At 64.8% G+C, this 23061-nt stretch overlaps 2 protein-coding genes across 4 annotated transcripts; one reads left to right on the forward strand and one right to left on the reverse strand.

Moving 5' to 3' along the window:
* Positions 1-5191: 5191 nt before the first annotated feature.
* CCDC188 (coiled-coil domain containing 188) lies at positions 5192-7477 on the forward strand. Its single transcript, XM_011000266.3, has 9 exons — positions 5192-5725; positions 5914-6021; positions 6181-6285; positions 6374-6430; positions 6537-6596; positions 6719-6783; positions 6958-7015; positions 7151-7200; positions 7291-7477. The coding sequence occupies exons 1-9, from the start codon at positions 5192-5194 to the stop codon at positions 7475-7477; spliced, it is 1224 nt and encodes a 407-aa protein (XP_010998568.2).
* A 712-nt stretch (positions 7478-8189) lies between these two features.
* ZDHHC8 (zinc finger DHHC-type palmitoyltransferase 8) lies at positions 8190-23061 on the reverse strand. 3 transcript variants are annotated; one of them, XM_031443265.2, is made up of 11 exons: positions 22342-23061; positions 16053-16174; positions 15800-15873; positions 15468-15640; positions 15192-15294; positions 14692-14783; positions 14457-14598; positions 14096-14216; positions 13913-14022; positions 11743-12743; positions 8190-9140 (listed from the first exon to the last, which is right to left on the reverse strand). In XM_031443265.2, exons 1-11 carry the CDS (start codon positions 22443-22445, stop codon positions 8915-8917), a joined length of 2268 nt encoding a protein of 755 aa, XP_031299125.2. In that variant the 5' UTR covers positions 22446-23061; the 3' UTR covers positions 8190-8914. The 3 variants fall into 3 exon arrangements, with proteins under 3 accessions (XP_031299125.2, XP_031299129.2, XP_064337027.1); XM_031443269.2 differs by having other exon boundaries at positions 15716-15873; positions 22342-23004; XM_064480957.1 differs by lacking the exon at positions 8190-9140 and adding an exon at positions 9575-10635 and having other exon boundaries at positions 15716-15873; positions 22342-22991.

Below are 23061 nucleotides of genomic sequence, written 5' to 3' on the forward strand. Positions count from 1 at the left end.
CTGTGGCAGGATGATGGGGCATGGAGGTGCAGAGAGGGGTTCAGAGTGTGTCCTCTGTGCCAGGACCGTGTGGTCACTCCCAGAAGTGGCCGTGCCCTGCTGCCCGGCCAGCCCTCTGCCCTGGGCCAAGGCTCAGGCGGCGTCTCTGGGCACAGAGCCCCCAAGCCCCCCACTCTACGCCACCGCTACTGCTCCTTGGGGGCCGGGCACCACCCCCCTCGGCCTTCTTCCCGTTCCTCTTGCACAGCCTGTACCTGTGGTTTGCACCTTGGAGACCCTGCAGGCGACACCTGTCTTGACCCCCATGCTGGCCCCCTGAGGGTCCTGGACACCCAGCCTGCCTCCTGCAGACGCAGACGGGCTCTCAGCTCTCAGCACCCAAGCTACATTCTAGCCGCGGTCCCACGGCTGGGAACCTGGGCCCCGTCTCACCAGCCAGGGCTGCTGGGAGGGTCCCGAGAGGGAGGGTCCCACGCTGGGGGAGCCCAGCCTCTGGGGAGGGAGCAGGCAAGGGGCTCTGAGGAGTGGGGGTGGGCCGCAGGGTAATTTGTTCAGTGTGAACAGTGGGGTAGAACTGGCAAGAGGCGTTCAGACCCCCATGGCACCGCATATCCAGGTGGGGAGGGGTTTCTCCCCTAGCACTGCCAGAAGCTTAGGCCTGGGTGGAACCACCCCTGACTCCTCCCTGGCCCAGGATTGTCCTCCTGCCCTGGGCTGGGATCCCCTAAAGCCAGCCGACAGTCTGCAGCATTGTGGCGCCATCTGGTGGTGGATTCTGGGACCCACACCTGGCCAGCCAGGAGAGGATGGGGTGTCCTTTAGAGGGAGGGAGCGCCCAGCACCAAGGTCTCCGTCCCTTACCTGGCCATCGGTCTCATTCAGCCCCTTTGGGCCCATTTCCCAGACTCAGGGATGGGCCCCAGGGGCTCACGGCCCAGCACTGCCCACTCCCAGCAAGATCTGGCTGAGGGCAGAGGGTGGAGAGACGGGTGGGCAGATGTCCTGGCTTCTGGCCCTGTAAGGACCTGGTGAGGTGACCCTGGTGTTGGCCATCAGGCGCTCTGGCCATGCTGGCTCCCCAGGCACCTTTTTCTGGCTGGCAGGAGCAGATGGTCATGGGGGTGTTGAGAAGAGGGTGAGCTCAACTGGGTGGGATCCTCTGGGGGTGGTTTCTGGGCTCAGGCAGGGGTAGGTGCATTCAGTTCACCACCCCCGGGGTACAGGGGCCCTGGAAGTCCCAGCATGGCCACCTCCCCAGCCTGGAGCTCTCAGCACCACGGCTGACAGTAATATATTGAGAGTATTTTCCTTGACATTCTTATTATCTCTTCTGATTCTTAAATAAAACATGTGAGCAGCGGCTGTCCAGAGAGTCACGCAGGAAGGGGAGACAAATGGCCGGCTCCAGCTCTGGGGGCTGCTCGGTCACACAGGGGGCGGGGAGGACCCGGGGGCAGGCCCCTACTCTGAGCCTCCTCCTCTAAAATAGAACCACGGAGGAAGTACCCCATGGGCCCCGCCCCCAGCGCCTCCTCTGACCTTCACCTGCACCCCGTCCCCAGGGCCCACCCCAGCCTGTCTCCATCCTGCAGGGCAGCTCCACTCATCTGGGATTTGCCTGCCCTCTGGCCCTGGGGGGCTGTCACTCCCCAAGCCACCCCTCCCTCACACAGCCACACCCAGGGGACCTGTCCTCCTGGCTATAAGCTAGCCACCCCCTTGTGCCCCAGGAGGGCACAAGACCACCCTCAGAGGCCCCTGGACCCCAGCCCCAGGCCACTGTGTCTCTTACACTCAGAGCACAGGAGAGCTCACAGCCCCAGGCCCTGGGAGGAAGTGAGGTCTAGAGAGTGACATGAATCCTAGGGAACAGCCTGGGGCTGCTCCAGGACCCCTGCAGCACCTGAGGGACATTCATGGTGGCTCCAAGGGCTGGAGGAGGCAGGTCTGGGCCAGGAGCCCAGGTTAGGAGGCACAGAGATGGGGCTCTTCCCAGGGGCCTATGGCTGGTCCTGGGACCCCAAGTTCCATCTGCACAAGGTCTGTGTGGGGCCACAGTGAGTCCCAGCAGGAGCATCAGGCTGCTCAGGGAAGGAAGGAGGGCACCTCCTCTCTCTCCGCAGTCCAACCCTTCTCCTCACAGGCTCCAGGCTCCCTGAGGCCATTGGGCGTCATGGCAACGTGGGCAGGAAGCGGCTGCCATGGCAACTGGCATCCAGGGAGGCGCGTGCTGCCTGGCAACAGGGGGGCCGTGGCCTGGCGCACCTCACGCAGCGCTCAAGCTACGCTTACTCCCATGGCCAAGAAATTGGGTGGTGCAGACTCACACCCGCCCCTTCATGACATCCTGGAGCCCAGACGCGATGCAGACCCCCGCCCCGATCGGGACATGGATTTACAGGGCGCTTCACACACATTAGCGTTCCTGTCCCCATTCGTGGAGATGTCAGCACAGCTGGGGATCCCTCTGAAAGCCCCCACCCCCAACCCCTGGGGCATTCTCAAGCTCAGGGCCACGTCACAAGGACCACAGGATCGGGGTGAGGAAGGTTTCAGGGAGTTGGGATCTCAGGGCCCAGCTTTGAGCCACCAGCAGCCTACCAGACGGGGCACAGCCAGGGTCAAGGTTGCATCTGGGAGCCTGGGGTTCCAGGCCGGGACGGTGAGCGGTAAGGCTCTGGCGGACAGGCCGGAGCTCCTGTGTCACCAGGTGCCCCGAGTGCCTCCTCCCGCACCCAGCCTGGTGCCCAGGTGAGACTTGAGGCCAGCGGTCCCTGTCTTAGGGCTGTCACTGCCTTTATTACAGGTGGAGTCTTCTCTCTCCCCACTTAACATTCCTGGGCACCTGCTGGCACCTGACAGGACACTGCCCCCACCAAACCCCACTCCACTCCAGAAGCCTTTCTTAGTCCCCATCTCGAGTTGCTCCCAGAAGAGTGCCCTGAGCTGAGCACATCCCGAAGCCAGGGGAGGGCCCTGGAGGCTCCCTCCTCCCTGGTGGCTGAGCAGACCCGCAGCTGGCTGAACAGTTTGGGGGAGAGCACAGGGGCCCACTGAGCCTGGATAGGGCTCCAGGTCCGTCCTTCCCAGCCCATCCCCAGCCACAGCCTGTCGTTAAGGCTGCACAGATGCACCCCCACCCTAGAAACAGAGGGGCCTCCTGGGGCTGGGGCCACATGTGCCCAGCTGGACACAGACTGTGGACTGTGTGTGCCCCCTGCTCTGTTGGTGAGCCCCCTGAGGCAGTGCCTACAGCGTATCTGTCCCATAAAGAGGACAGGAGCGAGGCCACCTGCAGACGAGGGATGCTGACAAACTTCTTCGGATGGGAAGTGGGGGCTGACTTGGCCCCCTAAGTGTGGACGAGGCAGGGCCCTGAAACCAGGCTGGCTAGGGGATGGCTTGGGATGGCCATCCAGTATGCATGAGGGACAGCAGGTGACACCGGGACTGCCCAGGCAAACTCCCTGAGCTGTCCCCCTCTCCAGACATCTACCCAGAGGCAGGAGGCCTTCCTTCAGGGGACTGACTTTGGGACACTCCAGCTCCTAAAGGGGAGAAAAACACCCCAGCTCCGCCCCGTCTACCTGCACACAGGAGTAGGAAACCAGACGCTTGACGGCAGGGCCTGATAGGAAGGTTTCAGACCAGGCAGAAGAAGAGAACCACAAAGAAAGCGCAGGAATCGAAAGCTCCCCTCCCCTCAAAGCCCACTTTATCCCTAAAACAGAACAGGGAGCTCTGAAAAAGAAGAGGGGCTCTCAAAGAACGGCAGGCAGAGAAGTCTTGGAATGTTAAAGCGTGGCTGCTGCAGGGCCTGGGCGGCAGCACCGAGGACCAGGGCCCCTCAGCCTCTGCGGGAGGCGCCCTCTGAGCTGACGGCCCAGCCTCACACCCAGCAGGCGTGAGGTCACAGTAAGATGCCTTCAGACTTTCGAGGTAGCTCATGATCTAGGCCCGAGGGACAGACCGCTGAGAAACTCGGAGTCTAAAACCAGTGCCGGTCAGCCAGGCCTCGGCGACTTGGCCGGCTCTGCGGGTGAGTCTCTGCCGTCTCACTGGGCTTGTCAACCCCGCTAGAGGCAGCTGGGGACCAGCTGGGTGACAAGAGCCGCCCTCCCTGCGACCTCGCGTCCCATAGCAGGGCCGTGCCCTCCCTCTGCCCTCTGCAGAGGGTCCCCTGAGCACCAAGAGAGCCAAGGCCCAACACAAAAGCGTTGTTCAGATCTCAGCTGCCCACACATTGGTAACAGCCCACTGGCCCAAGCCAACCCCCAGCCTGGCCTGGAGTCCAGGGTGAATAGAGGGAGCCCGTTGCAGAGGGGCAAGGACAAAGGGACAGGAGGGAGGCAGTCAAGTTTCCTCTAATCCACCTTTCTGCTTGAGGGTGCACCCGCAGGACAAGGGAGGGAGCTGAGAAAGGGGCAGAGAGGTAGGGGCTCCGAGCAGGGGTGCAATGGGACAGACAGCATGACAGATGTTGGAAAGAAGGGAGGAGAGACCGTCCAGGGGCCTGCCTCGGGCTCCACCCCTGGATGCCCTCTGCAGTTGTTAAAAAAATACTCTGAGGAGGAGACTCTGGTCCCCCCACTCCCCCGCACACACCCCTCCCCCGCACTGAGCAACAGGTGGCCTTGGGCACAGGACTCAGTGTCTTCCTGCCTTAGTTCCCCCACCTGTAAAGAGAGGCTAGTAACTGTCCTTGCAGGACTGAAATGTTTAATAAATGATTTTTAGAACCTTGGAGATATGTTAGGTAAAAAGCTAGGCTGTAGGGCACCCCCTGTGTGAGGAGTGAGTTTGTGAGACTTTGGCTGTGCGGGATGAAAGGTCGGCATGGCTGCACTCAGGGACACGGGCGTGAGGTCACACTGGACACCTTGTCTGTTGACTGATTCTGTTTTCACCACGTGTCTGAGTGACCGGCTGAGGCGGGTATGGTAAGGAAGACGCAGAGGGCTGACAGCTGGGGCCACTTCAGGAGCAGGGACCTGGTGGGAAGGGCCCTGCCAGTCCTGGCTCTGGCCACAACCCCAGCCCATTATGACTTCCCTGGCCATGCCCAGGCCTTTGTGACAGGTCCCCTGAGGTACCTGTGAGCCATGACACCCAGAGGGCCCTCAGTAAGAGGGTGGCAGGTTGGGCCAGGCCAAAGCCTGGACCTGGGCTCAGGAAGGGGTCACAGGGAGGTATGGAGGGGCCAAAAACCCTGGGACCCTGTGGCCACTCCCACCCCCAGTGCCCCCAACCCCCAGCTTCGAGCAGCCATGGAGGATGCCTGGACCCACCTTGCCAGGGCTTTGTAAGGTGGCCCTGCCTGGTGCCTCTCAGCTCCACCCACTCGATCGAGTCTGCCAGGCCTTTCCCAGCCCCAGGGGCAGGGGCGGGGGGACCCAGGGTGGCTGGTGAGGTACCTGGGAGCTATATCCCAAGCGAAGAGGGAGAGAGGCAGCGGCAGAGGCCGAGAGACCCAGCAGGGCCGAGACAGGGATGTGTAGACACCGGGCTGGGGTGGGGCTGGCCGCTGCACTTGGGCCGGGAGCAGGGGACATCCAGGCAGGGGGCAGGGCCCAGCTCAGGGCCCAGACCCTGCCCGTGCCCGCCCCTGCCGCCGGGGTCAGGTGCCCCGTCCTCGCCCAGGGCAGCCCCCTCCCAGCTCCAGAGCATGCCCCTGGGGCCTGCAGAGCAGTCCTTCCTCCAGCTGGAGCAGGAGAACCAGAATCTGGTGAGTGTGGCGCCCGCTGCAGCTACAGGGCCAGCATGCGCTCAGCACCTGGCTGTGGCCCAGCTCTCAGCTGCTCCCAGCCCTGCCAGGCCACGCCCTCTCCCCTCTGCCCCAGGCCCCTATGCCTCAGCCTCCCACCTGAGAGGCAGCTGTGACAGGTGGTCCCATCTCTCTGCCCCCACCCACAGAAAAGGCAGAACCAGGACCTTCGGGAGCAGCTTGGGGCCCTCCTGGGGCCAGGTCAGCAGTTCCTACCCCTGTGCCGGGAGCACTCCAGCTGCACGGCCCTGGCCTGGGTAAGTGTGTGGTGGGGGCCTGGCCCTGGTGGGACCACAGGTGGCTGCCAGCAGTGACCCTGTGACTCCATGCACTACACCCCCGCTCCCACTTCCAAGCAGTCCATGACCATGAATGCTGCTGATGGCCTTGGGGCTGACCCAGGGGCGCCTCTGCAGCCCCCTGAGGCGGCCAGCACCCGGCCCCCAGAGGACAGGGCCCCTTTGCAGCTGCTGCAGCAGGAGCTATGCCGGGGAGAAGAGTCTTTCGTGCAGCAGTCCCAGGTGAGCCCTAGGAGCCAGGCCGGGCGGGCGGGGAGGGAGGCGCTGACCACCTGCTGGCCCTGCCTGTGCCCACACTGTGCACCCCCAGAATGAGCTGCAGCAGATCCGACTGTCCTTTGAGAGGAAGAAGATGGCCATCACTGAGGTGCCCACCTGCAGGGTGGGAGGGGCGCCGGGGTCCCACCTGCTGAGGTACTTTCATTTCGGGTCCTGCTCCTTGGGGCGTGACCCAGTCTCCCCCCTCCCACCAGGTGTGGGACGGCGTGGCCGAGGTGCATATGGCCCTGAACAACCAGGCCACCGGGCTCCTGGTAGGTCCCCAAAGGGTGACACCCAGAGGAGGCGAAGGCAGGGACTGGGCGGGGTGGTGAGGGGCAGGGGAGGGGCAGGGCAGTGGAGATGGTGCACCTGCTTTACCTTCTCTGCCCTCCAGAACCTCAAGAAGGACATTCGGGGTGTGCTGGACCAGATGGAGGACATCCAGCTGGAGATTATGGGGTGATGTGGATGGAGGGACTGGGGGGCACCCTGAGCCCAGGTGGAGGAAGCTGTCTTGGTCAGGATGGGGTGGGCCAATCCCTGACCCCTCCCCAGTTCCACTGCACCAGGCCAGGTGGTGCCAGGCTGAGGGGGGTGATGCATGTGGCACTGACTGCATGGATCCCCACCCAGGGAGCAGGCCCAATGCCGCACCCAGGCCAGGAAGGAGCAGCAAATGGCATGCATAGGGGTAAGCCCCTCTCCCGGTCTGGCCCCACCCTGGACGCCCCACTTGGAGGAGAGCGAGGCCAGGAGACCACAGTTACCTGGGCGCTGGAGGGTTGGGGGGGCAAGACCTCGCTCTGACCCCGCCCCTCTCCCGCAGAAGGCACCACTGCAGCTGGGATGCTCCGAGGGCCTCAAAGGCCAGCTCTGGTAGGTGGCCATGTGAGCACCCGGGCAGAGCCCAGTCCCCAGGGACAGTCCCTACGGGTGCCCCCGCCCCCTGACCACCACCGCCCGCAGGCTGCTGGCCCTGAGGCTGCTGCTGGGCGCCCTGCTGGCCTGCACCGCCGCCTACGTGTACGTGGTGGACCCCGCGCCCTTCGAGGGGCTGGTGCCGCCCCTGCTCAGCCGCGCCGCCGTCTGGAAGCTCCGGGCCCTGCTGGGCCCGTTCCTGCGCCTCGAGGTGGATGACTTCCTGCCCTTCTAGGCCGGAGGCCCAACGGCCCCAGTGAGGAGGAGGCCAGGCAGTCAGTGCTGCCCCTGGTGCCCAGCAGCCACTCTGGCCCCTGCCCATGGCACTGCCACGCACTGTCCCTGCCAGGAGCCTTGGAGAAGGATGGAGGCAGGGTCTGTCATGAGGGCTGGGCCTGTGGTGGACATATAGTCATGACACACATGGCCTGTGAGCTTGTTTCCATGGAAATGGGGTGGGGCAAGGGCCTTTGCCACCTTCTGAGGCCAATCTTGCCGTGGGGGTCCCTCAGAGTGGCGCCCCTGCCTCATCCCCCATGCTCCAGCCTCCCGGCCCACGGCAGCCTCTCCAGAGGAAGCCCCCAGCCCTTCCCAGAGGGGCTCTGAGGGTGTGCAGGGGGTGCTCCACTAAAAGTAGGACAGGATTCTTCAGGCCTCACCCCTGGGGCCGACCCAACCAGCAGACCACAGGGATCAGGGTCTCAGCCCTGGCTCTGCTGACCCAGTGGCCTCATACCCCTCACATAACCCTGTTCCTATCTGGCTGACCACCCTACCCTCCCCACACCTGCCCAGTCACCACCATGACCCCTGTTCCTGTTCCCTCCCCAACCCAGGGTCCCTGTCCTGTGCAGGCTCCTGGCACTGCCCAAGGCTCAAAAGACGGGGGAGCACATTTGTGGACAGAGTCGTGGAGATAAACACCAAAGGTTTTATTTAGTGCATGAAAGTGGGGTGGGGGGTACCTTTTCGAACAATAGAGAACCGCTGTGTGGCTGCTCACCCCCAAGTGGGAGAAACAGAGCCCCCACCCAGGCAGCAGGGCGGCCGGGGCTCCACCCCTCCCCTGGAGGTGGCCCTGCCCAGCTGTCTGGGGACGGCAGGGCTGTGGGCAGCCAGGCCCTCTGAGCTCCTCAGGTGCGACAGCATCTCCAAGTGGAGTCAAGACCGCCCGGGCGGGGCCAGGGCAGAGCATGAGCAGAACCGCGCTGGACGGCGGGGTCACCCCGCCCTGGCCAGGCCCCTGCGGCCCACCTGGTGGGGGCTCCAGGAGGTTAAGGCATCTGTCCGTGTGCTGGGTGAGGGGAGAGGGGAGCGCACTGATCTGCAGGGGCACCTGAGGCCCCTACTCGGCCCACCCACAGAGCCCAGGCTCCCTGGGGAGGAAGTGGCATGTAAAGTGCTCGGTCAGGCAGGGAGGTTGGGGATGAGGCACCTGGGAAGGCCGTGCTGGTCCCAGCAGCCCAGGGGCCTTTGCCTGGGGCGTTGGAATCTCTGCAGCAGGTGGGGACTTCCTGAGGTGGGAGGGCACAGGGTCACGGGCCCTGGTGGGCTCGGGGTCAGACAAGGTGCGGCTGGTGGAGAGGGGACCCCAGCCCACATCCCAGGGTCCGTGGCAGCCTGCCTCCTGGGCTGTCCTTCTGGGCTGGGCTGTCCTGAGCCCTGGAGGGGCCTACTTGGTGTCCCGCTCAGGCCCCGAGAGGCTGGGGAAAAGGCTGGAGGCAGCCGAGTGCAGGCGGCACACAGCCCCGCGGTAGGGCGCCCCAGCAGCCGGGCTCCAGGAGGCCCGCAGCGCTGGGCGGTCCTCAGGGAGGCCGAGGTGGCACAGGTGCAGGCCGGGGGGCGCCCGGGGCTGGCCACGCCGCCCCCATCCACGGCTGCAGGTGCCGGTCCACCCCCTGCGGTTGCAGCGTCCCGTGAGAAAGAAGCAGAAAGTGGAGGTCAGCAAGGCAGGACCACCCCCACTGGGCACCCAGGCCCGCGCACCTCCCACGTGGCTCTGGGAAGCTGTGTGCTCCTGTTGCCTCCGCCCCAGGGGCCGCAGCTACAGGACGTGGCGGCGGCCCCACAGGGCCTCCAGCCAGCGGGCACTCCTTACTCCCGGAGCCCCAGGGGCCCCTGAGGCTGCTGCAGCCCCAGCCGCTCTCCAAACAGCCTGTCACTGCCAGGGATGACGCAGACCCAGGGGAGCCTCACGCCTGTCAGCCAAAGACCAGCCGGCCAGCCCCCACCTCCCCGGCCTCCAACTCGGCATAAGTCAGCGGCCTCTCCCGGAGCTGGACCCGCTCTTCCCCCCACCAGGCCAGGGGCTCAAGGAAAGGATCAAAATGACTCTTTTTCTTTTTTTAATAAAATTATAGATATATAGATGTAGATATAAAAACATAAAACAGACACAACGCAAGCGGACGCTGCCGTGTGCTTACTCGCGGGTCCCTGGCGCCAGACAAAACGCCGACCCTCCCGAATGTGCTTCCCACATGGGCGCGGAGGCTCCAGCGGGGCCTGGACGCTGCGTGCCTTGGGTGGGGGTCTTCTGGGCCCCCTGTGGCTGCTCCCCCGGCCCCCAGCGCCTCCCACAAGAGCATAAAGCAGAGGTTAAGGCTTCAATTAAAGCGAGTTTCCCGGCAGTGGGAGCAGCGGAGCCTGAGCGTTAACACATGGGACGCAGCAGGGCAGCTCAGCGCACAGACACGGGGACACGCCCACCAGCTGGGCCAGACGAGACACATGGAGCCAGGACCCCACCCACAGCTGGCTGCCCGTTTGCCCACGGTCCCTCAAAACCCAGAGCTGGGCCTGGACTCCCCGCAGAAGAGAAGGCCTTGCCAAGCCACAAGCTTCCAGAGGGTTAGGAGCAGCCGGGCGGCAGGGTCCTCGGTCTGGGAGGACCCATCTGTAAGGGAAATGGGTGGGCACTGGCCTGGTGACAATCTCAGGGGCACAGGTGCAGTCCAGCCCCCATGCTGGCCCCGCCCGTGGGGCCAGCACATAGATCCTGCAGCCTCATGGCCCTTGTCTGGGCTGTGCCCTGGTGAGCAGATGGGTGGGTGGCCGGGCCGAGGACGAGGGATAGGCTCGTGGAGGCGTGGTTCTCTCTCCCGCCGATGCGTCCACACCAAGCCTGGGCCTCCTCTCCCGGGGCAGAGAAGTTGGGAGGGGGGCAGCCGCTGGGGCTTCCTGGCTCCCATGGTGCCACGGCGACGAGTGGCAGTCAGTCCTCACACCGAGATCTCGTACGTGGTCCCACCCACGCCGGATACTTTCTTAACGAGCGTGTGCCGGGCGGGGCTGGCGGAGGGCCCCGGGGGGCCGGTGGCAGGGCCCAAGCGGGCCAGGCCCGGGGACTGCCCATTAAGCTTACTTGGGGGGGTCTTCAGCTGAGGGTGGTCCCTGCATCAAAATAAGCAGACACACGCACGCACACGGTGAACACGGGACCACGGCAGGACAGAGGCCAGCAGAGGCAATGGACAGAGGACACAGACACAGATGGAGCCCTGGGCAGCCCCTGCATCTGAGCGCAAAAGCTCTCACATGGAGCTGCGTCGGGGTGCAGAGCCTGCAGGGGAAGGGTCCTGCTGTCACAGGACAGAGAGACACCACAATGGCCTCCCAAGCCACTGGGTCACTCCCACTGGACTGGCACAGGCCACACAATACAGGGAGGTCAGGGGGACGCTGGCCAGATGAGATCCTGGACCCTGCCCTGTCCGGGTGCCCCGAGCTTTGGAGCCCAGAGGTGACTAGGTGGCCTCCTCCCTGCTCCCTCCTAGGAAAACGAGGGGCTGCCCTTCTGCCCCCCAGCCTATCCAGCACTGACCAATGGTGTGGTTGACACTGCTGCCCAAACATTCATGTGGGCAGGAGCCCCTCCCTCCTTTGGCTGCCTCTTGGCTGGCACCCTCTTGACCTGCACCCACAACACCAACCTCCTGGCCAACCCATCCCTTGCTCCCAGCAGCTGGCTGACGCCTGGTGATGCCCAGCATGGGGCTGGCACACAGCAGGTGCTCAGCTCTTGTATTTGGACCTGACCCTGACAAGCAAGCAGCCCGCACCCACCTCTGGGGCCTGGGACCTGCCTGCCCACTCCGAGCCTCAGCTTTCCCATCTCTGAGCAGGGAAGCCCTTGCTTCCTGGGGCTGTGTGCACCCAGGGTGGCATGTTTTCTGTGGGGTGACATCCCCCTGACTCAGCCTTCTGGATGGGGCAAGTGGCACCAGGGTCTCCCACACACTGGGTCTGTGCAGTGGGGGCAGAATGTGGGGCACTGGGCTCAAGATTCAATCCTTCTGCCCCCGGTCCCAGACCTGCTGGGGGACCCTGGAACTGGGCAGCCCTCACATAGGCCACCAGAAGCCTTCAAGGTGGGTGAGGCCCTCCCCGCTAGGCAGCCACAGGCCTCCCGGGCAACCCACATGAGCTTGGCCAAGAGGTCCTGCAGGCGGCCAGAGAGCTGCCCTGTGCCAGGAAGCCAACTGCCACCCCAGCACCCACCTCTGCATGGCCAGTGAGGGCGGCGGTTCCGGGAGGTCCGTGTGGATGAAGGCGACGGCTTTGGGGCCCCCGTAGGAGGGCGAGCGAGGAGTGCCGGGAGGGGACGGAGGGACCTGGCGTGCGGGCGACCTGTGCGAGCCACTGGGGGGCCGGGTCCCTGGGGCACTGCTGTTAGTCAGGTCGGCCTGCAGGGAGGAGGAGGAGGTCCGTGGCGCCCGGCTCACGGCACTGGACAGCGAGGACAGTGAGGCCTGTAGCGCCGGGTTGCGGGCACCTCCGAAGCCGGGACCGGCCACCAGGTCATCCCTGGAGCCGTAGCGCAGCGCCGGGCCGCGGGGGCCCTCGGACAGCACGCTGGCCTGCTGCAGGCTGTAGGAGCTGGGCGCATCGTAGACGCCCGAGTCTCCAAAGAGTGAGTCGGCCTGAGAGCGCAGCAGCCTCTCGCGCTCCTCCCTGTCCTTGCGCTCCTGGATGGAGGCCATGATGGTCCTGGACAGGTTGTCGTAGCGCACGGGCGAGGGCTCCCGCGGCCGGGGACCCAGCACAGGGCTGAAGCTGCGGGGTGGGGGCCGCGGGGGGTCACCCACCGCCCCTGCATGCAGGTAGGGAGCACGGTAGCCAGCCACACCCGCCGAGGGGTGGGCCGGGCACGTGTGGCCCCCAGGCGAGCCAGGGTTCAGCAGGCTGTCATAGGACAGGCTGCCGTTGCGGTTGGGCAGCGCATGGGAGGGGAAGATGCTGCGGTGGGGCGTGGGGGGCCCACCCTCGGAGCGCAGGGGCTGCAGGGCCATGTGATCCCCACCCCGCCGGCTTGCAGCCTTGAGGCTCAGGGAGCGCAAGGCACCCGAGAAGGTGTCAGTGGCGCTGAGTGGTGGGGACGGTGGGTAGGCCGCATGCAAGCCACTGGGCGGGTAGTCAGGAAGGTCCAGGCTGGGCTCAGATGCAAAGTCCAGGCTGTGGATGCTGTCCTCCCCCAGAGTCAGGGAGTCAGGGCCTGTGACCTGCAGGGAGAGAGGGTGATGTCCACCTCTGCCCACCAGCCATGCCCTGCCTGGTCACCAAGTGCCTTGTGCCCACTTGGAGGTGGCAGTCCTGGTAGCATCAAAGGTAGCAGCAGGTGCAACTGAGTTGTTCCCAGAAGCTCTCTGTCCCCTGCCCACTACGGAAGAAAGTGGGGACAGGGTGGAGGGGAGAAGGGCTCCAGTATCTCCCCAGGGAAGGCTGCACATGTGACCCTGCTGCACTCCCCAGGTGAGAAGCGGGTGCAGGGTCAGCCTGGGGAGCAGGACCTGGAGGAGACTTGATAACTCCACAGCAACCCAGGGCCCTCCCCCAGACACCCCACAGCTGAGGGGCAGGGCGGGCAGTGCAAGGCCAGAGCTGGCTGCTGCAGACACCAGGGTGGTACCCTCGGAGACTACCCAGCTTGGGCTTGGGCTGGGACAAGAGCCTGTGGAACCTCAAAACCCAGAAGAGGCGTGTTTGGGGGCAAATATAACCTCAAGGCACTTGGCCAACGAGCTGGACCCTTCGTAAGACACAGGACAATCCCAGGAAGGGGGTAACCACCTAAAGATCCCCTTTCCCCAGAAGGGCCACCACACACTGGCCAGGGAGGCCCAGAGTGACTGCCTGGACCAGTGGGCCCCAGAGGCAGGGTCAGGCAGGACACTGGTCGGGGTGGAGGGGGCGTCCCTGGGGGATATGGGCTGGTCTAGGAGTGCCATCCCAGCCACGGCCCTGCCCTTGGGTGGCCTTGAAGGAGGCAGGCAGCCCGGGAACCTCGGGCTCTGGGTCCCTGCTCAGGCTGCCCACTGCTCCGCGTGCTTCCTCAAACAATCTCAGATTCCTCTGAAGCTTCCACGCCGGCGTATGCAGTGACTAATGGTGGAATTCCAGGCACCCAGGCACACAAGACTCCTGGGGGCAGAGGCAACGCTGGCCAAGGGCAGTGGGGGGGGGTCCAGGACTCTGTGCCAGCCCCTCCCTGGACACCCTGCCCTGCCCTGCCCTGCTCCACCGCCCCCAGCTGGGATGCCCGCACCCTCTGTGACCCAGGCGGGGCCCTCGGGGTGAGGCCTGGGGGTGGGGCTCTGGAGCCTCCGAGGGCGGGGTCTCAAGAAGGACCTCCTCGGGGGCGGGACCTCGGGGCGGGGCGGGGCCTCCTCACCTGCTCGCCCGGCCCACAGAAGGGCGCCTTGGGACCCGTGGGAAAGGCGGGCCGGAACTTGTACATGGCGGGTGTCGGGGGGCTGGTCCTCTGCGCCGACAGGGCGCTCTCTGGAGGAGACGGACCACAGTCAAGCTGGGATCAGTCCGCGCCCCGCCCTCCGTTCGGCCGCCCCCACCTCACCAGCACTGCCCGGGCGTGGGGTCTGCAGGTCGCTGGCAAACGTGCCGGCCTCTGCCTTGGGGGGCAGCGGTGGCCCCAGGTCCAGCGGCTTCTCATCCAGCCGGTCCAGGCTGCCCTTGGACTGGGAGGGGGCGTGGTCAGTGGTGGATAGGGTGCAGGCCGGGGGTGGGGCTTAACCGGGACTCCTTCCCGGGGTGTGGACCCTCCCACAGAATCCACCCAGCCCTCCCAACTTCGTCCAGGCCCCCTGACTTTGGGCTGCTTCCCACCCCCACAGTCTGACCCTCTCCCATCCCAGGCCCCACCCCCACCCCACCCCAGGTCCACCCGCCCCCCACCCCGGTCCCACCCCGGGCCCCACCTTGCTGCGGCCCAGGCCGGCCTTTAGCCCGTTGTCGCTCAGCTTGACCTTGAGAGGGGCCGCTCGCTCCAGGAGCTCCGGCCGAAGGAAAGGCGGCTTCAGGCGGGCGGCGAGCGGCAGGCGGGGCGGCTCTACCACATACCTGCACCAGCGGCACAGTGGTCAGTTGATCAGGCTGAGGATCCATGGCTGACCCCCACCCCAGCAGAGGCCCCTCCACCCCCCCAGGCCTCACCGGGGTGCCAGGGGGCTGCACAGCACGTGCTCCACGTTCCCGTAGCAGCCACGGGTGAAGGGGTTCACTCCCCCACGGAACTTCCCGGTCACCTGTGGACAGCGAACCCCTCAGCCAGCCTAGCCACTCTGGGTCCAGGCCAAGGAGTGCATGGAGACAGGCCGGGCCAGCCCAGGGGTGCCCCCACCCAGGTCACCAGGGCCAGCCCCTGTGTGTGGCTATGGAATTTCTGGGCTCTCATTCCCTAGTGACTACAGTGTCCACAGGTGGGAGTGAGCAGGATACAGGGCAGTCCAGACCCCACATCCCAAACCACCCCCAGGGGCTGCAGGGCCAGAGCTTCCCACCACAGCTGCCCAGGCCACACTGGCTCAGAGCCCCCATGGCCTTGCCCTGACCGACCCCCAGCCCCTGTGCAGCCCTGCTCTTCCCTCAGCTCACCTGGGACCCTCTCATGCCCATCCCCATCCCCACCCTGAACAGCCCCACCTGGTCTGCACCTGCTCATTTGTGGTTCGACCCCGAGTGACCAGCACCACGTGGAAGCCAGTGAGGCCAATGACAGGGATGAAGAAGAGACCAGCCACACACATGACGGCCATGCTGGCCTGTTAAGGCCAACGGCCAGGGGTGAAGACACAGAGCAGGTGCCTGTGGACAAACCACCCACCCCTCCCCACCACCCATTCCGGGAGGAAGCCTGCTCCCCAGGGACTCTGAGCCTCGAGACCCCCGAGAGGTGTCCCCTCACGGCCCCGTGGTCAGGCCAAGGATACGTGATGGTGGTGTGTGCGGCACCGAGACCCTCCGCGTGGTGCAGCACGTAGACCAGGCCGAAGGCGACCACGCCCACCATGTGTGCGCTGAGTGACAGCAGAAACAGGAAGAAGTAGCGGTAGTTGCGGCGGCCGATGCAGTTGTTGACCCAGGGGCAATGGTGGTCGAAGTCCTGGGCAGGAGCAGCGGGTCAGGGCGCACGGTGGGCAGGGAGGAGGGCTGGGGCGGGGGTGGGAGGGGTGGTCACCTCTACACAGTTGTCGCAGACGCTGCAGTGGGAGCAGCGCGGCGGGCGGTAGAAGTGGCAGGTGGCGCACCACTTCATACGGACCTGGATGCCCCGCACATCCACGTTCTTGTACAGCGGGGCCCGGAAGTCGTCCTCCTTATCCTCGTCCTCGTCCGCTGTGGGCCAGGACGGGGTGGAGCGGCAGGAGAGTGACTTCCCTGGCAGAGCCTCTCCCCAGCCAGCCCGCCCACTGGGGCCCTCTACCCCTACCCCCACCCCCGCCAGGCTCTCCCAAGTCAGCCACTCACACTCTAGCAGAAGTGAGCTGCTAAGCTGCTCCGGCCCAGGGCCTTACCTCGGGGGAAGACGCCGGGGTCCATGAAGGTGGCCATGCTGAAGTTGGCCAGGACGAAGAGGAAGAGGATGCCATTGTAGACAGGAACAGCTGGGGACACAGCTCGTGTCAGCCACGGGCACCTGTGTCAGACAGCAGGGCAGAGCTGGGTCTGGGGTGTGGCGGGTGTGTGGGGAGGATTCTCAGGGCAGAGGAATTAGGCGTGGCCACACATGTGCAGGCAGAGCTTCAAGGGTACCACTGTGCTCAGAGCGGCAGTCAGGAGGCCACTGTTGCCACAGGCTGACTGGGAGACCTCTAATCATCAGGGCTGTGCGCAGGCTCCCTGTGTGCCAGCTCTGGTCCCAGCACCCCCAAGTACTTGTTAGGAACATAACTCCCAGATGAGGAAACTGAGGCTCAGAGAGGCCCACAGGCTGGGTTACACCATTTAGGAGGGGTGGCCAGAGCCTAGCCACAACCTCCCGCCCTGGCTGGCATCTTCCCTGGGTCCCCTGCCTTGAGGGGTATAGACTAGGGGGGGAGCCCAGGACAGGAAAGGAGGCTACTCTGCCCATGTGCTGTGAGGGATGGAAGCCAGTGACCCGCCAGGCAGCTCAGGCCTGCCTTGGGCCCCACCCAGATCTGCCCCAGCTCAGCAGGGCCCCTTCTCCAGGGAGACTGTGCAGTGTGTGTGGGGAGCCACAGTCAGAGGTCCGCAAGCACATGGGACCTGTTCTTCCCTGAGGGGTGCTGTCTCAGGGTCTGGGCCTTGGGTGTATCCCCCCACCCGGGTGGCCCCTTCTTTTTAGTTTGTCTCCACATGGCAGGGCAGAATAGCTGGAAACTGAAAGCATGGCACCCCTACCCCTTTGCCATCTCCCACCACTTGGCTCCAAGCTGCCCCCTGTTCCAGGAAGCCTTCCCAGCCTTCCCTTTGGCTCCCTGAAAAGGTCTTGCACACCTCCCTGCTGGATGCTCTGGCAGAGGGAGTGTCTTCCTCAGCCCTGGCAGGACCTGGCCAGAGTCCCCCCATGGAGACCCACCAGGTCTGGCACATGGCCTGGGGCTCCTGCCCCAACTCTACAGTGTGTCCCTGAGTCAACCCACCTGGGTACCATGAAGACTCTCTGGCCTCAGTTCCTCATCTCCCATGGCCGTGTGACAAGCAGGGGCACCCTCCCCACACTCAGGCCCTCTGTGGAGGTGGGGGGCCGGTGGGGATCCCCACAGCAGCCTCGACCACAAGAATGGGGCATTGCAGCCACCAGCGGGGTGAGTGGTGCCCGTGGCCCTCCCTGCCGCCCAGCACACGCTGGCCACACTGGCGCACCCACGCCCGCCTTGGCCAGGAGCCAGCCCCGCCGCCCCAGCAACCACCCCCATGGCAGCAGAACTTCTCTATTTTTAGTGGAAACGAGAGGCTATTTAAAGATTCCGCTTCCCACGGCAGTGCTCTCGCAGGCTGGGAGCCGTGATTATCCCTTCCTCTGCTCTAGGACCCATCATGAGGTGGATGCACAGCCTGAGGACACGGGTTCCCTCTGCCAGGAGGGCCTTCCTCTGCCACCCCTTGCCCAGGTGGCCCGGAGCAGACACCTTCCACACCCCCCATCCCTGCATGCTGGAGCCTGGCATACAGACAGCACTCAATGCGCGTCTGGGGCCTCTGACCCAATGCCATTTGGCAGGATGACTGTGGGTCCCTGAGGCACGGTCTACCTAAGAAGAGGGAGGAGACACAGGCCCAGGTGCTAGTGGGGACAGGTGAGAGAGCCAGGTATGCCCAGAACTGGGGAGAGGTGGGGCATGACAGACCTCACCCAGTGGTGCAGGCCAGCTCCCCACATGCCTTCTGGAGAGGGCTGGCCACATGGTCTGTGCAAAAGTAAAACGTGGCTCTCAGGCACCTGCACTGTCACACGCGGTGGAGCCAGCCTGCTCCCGGAGAGGAAGGGGCTGAGGGGACCCAGGGTGCCGGGCGGCCGAGAATGGACAGATGTGCTGAAACCAGGTGCATCCCCATTTCACAGACAGGGAGCAGGTGTCTGAGGGCTTGTCACCCAGGGTCTTGGGGGTAAGTCTACATCTGAGCTGGGGTTCAACCGTCATGTAGGCAGGCAGGGACTGAACCCCAGCCCCACGCTGACCAGAGCTCCCATCAGACCTGGCGGTCCACAGTGTATTGTCCTTCCCGAGCCTCAATGACTCCCCAGACTGCATGAGAGGGACAGCAGCCCTGAGTGACATGCCTGGGGTGAGGGATAGGCAAAGGGGCAACGCTTACAGTGAAGCACTGGGTGGCCTCCATCCTGGTGGGCACCAGCTACCCGCTGCGTGCTTGGGCAGCATGTACCCGGGGAGCGCAGGGTGGGCTTAGCCAGTGTTGGGCAGGCTTGGAGGGGGCTTGGGTTCTCTGACTGGGACATGAGCCCCTGCGCCCTTCACTCACCGCCTCCAGTCTCCTAGGCTTGACTCAGACCCAGGATCAGACACTTCCACGCGTCCTGTCCCCGCTCCTCCCTCAGGTGGCCTCCTCCCACCACCCGACCCCACTGCCCAGGCCCGCACTGTGCCCTACCAGTGACTGGCTCACCAGCCAACGCCGCCCAGGCCCAGAAACGGCAAGTAGAGGAGAAATGAATGAGCACACACGGGCACATGGTCACACACAAATCCACATGAAAGTGCAGGGCCCCAGGCAAACACACGTGTGCAGTGCACCAGCACGCACACACGATGCTCCAGGCACACGTGTGTGGCTACATGTTCACCTACTGCGCAAGCGTGCATACACATGACCACACACGTGCACACGATCACACAGACGGCACGTGTGCCGATGTGTCAACATGTAAGACACGTGTGAGAACACTGTGTGTACAGATACCCACACGCAGGCGCAAGTGGCATGCCTGCACCCTCATTCACACGCACACAGGTGCAGACACGTCCTCCGCCCACAGACCCCCACGCCCCGACCTCTCTGGACTTCCCTCTGCTCTCTGGCCCCGGCGGGCGTGAGGCTGTGCGGACAAGCCTGGCAGGCAACGTTGCCCAGCCCACCTTTCTGACCACAGGGATGACACTCCACGTCCCCCAGGCAACCGTGTGCCCCAGGCTCACCCTGCCAGGCAGGGATCCTACATCATCTGCTGGCTGCAGCCACACTGTGGGCCCAGGGCAGGCCTGGGAGCGGCCCAGCTCCAAGGCTCCAAGCCCTTCCCCCGGCCAGCCCCCACCCCCAAGCATCAGGGCCACACGCCTGTGCTGTGGCCCCACCTGGGCTGAGGCTCCAAGTCGGGGGGAGGTGGGGTTCTACAGGGCAGCACGGGGCCGAGGCTAAACGCGCAATGGAAAATTTTAACTCAGACATTTTCATTTAAATCAGGTCCTTCATTAAGGCTGGTTAGTGAAGCTCACACATGGGGCACACAGGATTAGAGGGTCTTCAGCCACTCTGCCCTGGTCTGGCCAGGCAGGGCCTCTGGCCACATGTACCCACCAGCCAATCCCTACAGACACATGAGCAGGTAAGGAAACAAGCTCAGGGGGCCAGGGTCACCAGGCCCCATGAAGCAAGTTCCAGTCCTGTGTGGTCCCTGCCAGTAGCGCCATCTACCTGGCTCTGTGCTGGACCCCTCACCGTCCCAGGCTGTGCCTTGCGGCCTGACTGGGCCTCCAAGTGTGGGGAGAGTTCAGGCCCATCCTGGGGACCCACAGTGACAACCCAGAGGTCAGCCCACTGTCCCTGGAGAGAGACAAGGCAGCCCAGTGCGGCCGCGGGTGTTGGTATCCTGCCAAGCAGCCCTGGTTCTCTGAAGTTCACAGGCTGTTCTGCAGAGTGGATCCAGGAAGAGAAAGGGCAGGGGCAGAGACCTGGCCTGGGGGTTCTCATCCCTCCCAGCACCTGACCCAGCATGGCACTGAGCGAGTGCGAAGGCTTTCTGGGGTCCAAGGAGACAGGACCACACCAAGAACCCAGGAAGGCTTCCTGGAGGAGGAGGGCCACTGGGAACCTGGCCTGTGGCATGCTGCCCATCCTCAGAGGTGACACCCCCACCTCCAGGCATCCTTTCTGCACCCCAGCCTCTCCTGGTGACATATCTGAATGTCCTGCTGGTCCTGACCCCTCAGCGAGCTGGCCCGAGGGAGGGGTCCTTTGCCCTCTAGACTTGGGCTCCCCACCCTGAAGGAGCTGCTGCCTGTGTGGACCTGCCCCGAAGGGGGCAACTCATGTTTACTGAGTGTAGAGAGGGGGCCAGGGGCCACTTGGAGTCCGGCGAAGTTCCAGGGAGCAGAGAAGAAGCCCTGAGGGGCCCTTAGGGCAGGGTAGGGCAGGCCGTGAGCCTGAGCCCAGAACCAGGGCAGAGGTGTGTGTGCCAGCCAGGGTAACAAGAGGCCTGTCCCAGGAAGGGACTGCCTGGCCCTGCTTGCCCAGAATCACCTGCAGTGGTGGCGTCAATGGGCCTAGGCTGCCTGGCAGAGCCCCTGCTCAGAAACCCAGCTTCCTCAGAGGAGGCAGCACAGCCGGGCTGCGGGCAGGCCTGGCTCCCCGGTGGCCATGTGGCCACAAAGTATGGTCTTAGGGTGCAGGGAGCCTGGCCCCAGGGCGTGAGCAAGGGTCCCTTGGCTGGATGACTGCTGCACTGGCACTCCCATCTTCCAAATGAACACGCAGCACCTTCTCTCAGGTGAGACGCAGGGAGCACCTGTGCTGGCCTGAGGGAAACCTGCACCTCTCGGCATCGGTGTCACTGGGCTCAGAGCTCCAGCGTGAGGACAGAGGGCGTAAGGACCCTCTGAAATCACAGGAAGGCTCACAGCAAGTACCCTTCAGGGGGCCCGGGTGTGCTTAGGAGAGGAGGTGGGCAGGCTCTCTGGGGTGGGGTTGATTTCAATTTCCTGTTAAACTTTTTCCCTGCGTTTCACAAGTTCTCAATAGAGAACGTGTATTACTTTTAAAGTCAGGGGGACAAACACTAAATTGCACTTGGGAAGTCAGAAACCAGGACCAGCAAGTGGAGGCCAGGCTGCCCGGAAGCAGTGCCAAGACTCCCTGAGACCCCTGCTTAGGCCCCAGGGCCAGTGTAGGCCCCTCCAGAAGCCCCAGTGGGACACGTGTCCTCTCGCTGTCCTGCCTGAGCTGCCCACAGCCCCACAGCCGGCAGCACATGAGTGGAAGAACACGTCTGCTCACGGAAGCCAGAAATAGGCCCGTCCACACAGGCCTTTTTTAAACACACTCTTGGCAGCCTGTGGTGCCCACCCAGCCCAGCCTCCAGGTAGGGGCTTGCCTGCCCCCGTGGGCACCCAGTGTGGCCCCGCCACCTCCCACCCGCGCCCTCGCTGAGGCCCACTCCTGCTCACCCCTGCCCCCGGCTCCCGCAGGCTGAGGGGTTGACCTGCCTCAGAACAAACGCCCCACTGGCTACAGGCCCCCAGGAGGGCCAGAGTGGTTGTTGCTCTGGTCACTGGGCTGTGTCCCAACCTGGGCTGTGGACGGGGGTGGTGGCAGATCTGTGTGACTGAAGCCTAGGCCCCTGACCCCTCCCTGAGCCCTAGGAGCCTGGGGCAGGGGGGCACGACCACAGAGAGGGAGCTGTGTCGTCAGCATCTGCTCTGGGCTGAAAGCCAGCCTGAGCCACAGGTGAAGCAGCTAAGGCTGCCCAGCCGAGACCACCTGCCCTCGACCTCAAGTGTCCAGCACCCACCACAGCCGGTGTCCCTGGTGTGGCCTCACCTGGTCCCTCCAGCTGCGACCACTGAGCCTTCCTGAGAAGGAGGTCAAGGAAAAGCAGAGGGCACTGCCAGGCCAGCGTCGGCGGTGACTGTGGGGCAGGCACGTGGCAGGCGGGCCAGGCCACACCTACGTGGGAACAACTTGACTCTGGCCTGGGGCCGGGCAGCCGGGAGGGCACCCAAGAGCCACCCACCTTCATCACAAGGAGGGCTGGTGGCAGTGGCTCTGGGCAGCCTGTGGGGAGGGCAGGTCTGCAGCCACACCCTGGGCAGCCCCTGCACACACTCCCCTGCCTGGCCTGGCATCTCACACCCAGGGCCGGCCTGGCACACGCATGAGGTGCCCGCTGGACACCAGTGTCCTCACTCCCAGGACTCACCTGTCCCTGGCACCCCAGGATGGGCATGTGGCGACGTCAGCCTCGGCTTAGGGTGGGGGCTCTCATCGCCTCAGCCCCGGTGCCCACAACCCCTCCCAGCCTGCCAGCCCCGGCCGGTTCCTGCCAGGCTGTGTCCACCGCTGGACACAGCCCTGCCCCTTCTGGCCCCAGAGACGCGTCCAACTCACGTGAACACGAAGAACAGGGTGCTGGAGCCAACCAGTAGCGCAGCCGCCGTGGCCACCGGGATGTACTTGGCGGGTTTGAGGCGCGTCCCGGGGCTGCGGGGCATCCTGGGCGCCGCGCCGCCGCATCCCTCCCCGGGGCCGGGCGGGCGGGGCCGACTGGACAGGCAGGACCGGGCGGCAGCAGCGGCAGCGGAGGAAATCCCACCCCACGGGCGGTGGCGGCGACGGCGTGCTGATGTCAGTGCGCCCCTTAAGGTGGACCGGCGGCGGGGACCGTGGGGCCAGGCGGGGGCCCCTCGCGACTGCCGCCCATCCCGCCCCGCCGTCCCCAGTGCTCAGGGCGGAGCTGGCCCAGGACACCCGCCGGGGCAGGGCCTCGCCTCACAGCCCCAGCTAGCCAAGTGCCAGGACCCTCTGAAGCCACTCAGCCACAGCACACCTGAGGCCTTGCCCCTTGGGTGGACACAGGGTGAACACCAGGCCCCGTCCCCAGTCCGCAGATCCTGGCACTTTGGCACGCAGGTCCTCTTCTGGGCTCTGCTTGCATAGAACTTTCCCTAAACACCTCAGAGTGGGTCCCTGGGGACAGGCTGACACCCTCGCCTGGGAGCTCTTTGAGCCCCCTGGCACAGTGACACTGCAGGGCGCCTTGGTTGTTTACCCCCTGCCCACTGGGCACTCAGCTGGACCAAGAGGCCAGCAGGCAACGTAAGGAGGGTG

Source organism: Camelus dromedarius, chromosome 31, assembly GCF_036321535.1.
Source record: "Camelus dromedarius isolate mCamDro1 chromosome 31, mCamDro1.pat, whole genome shotgun sequence".
Lineage (NCBI taxonomy): Eukaryota > Metazoa > Chordata > Mammalia > Artiodactyla > Camelidae > Camelus > Camelus dromedarius.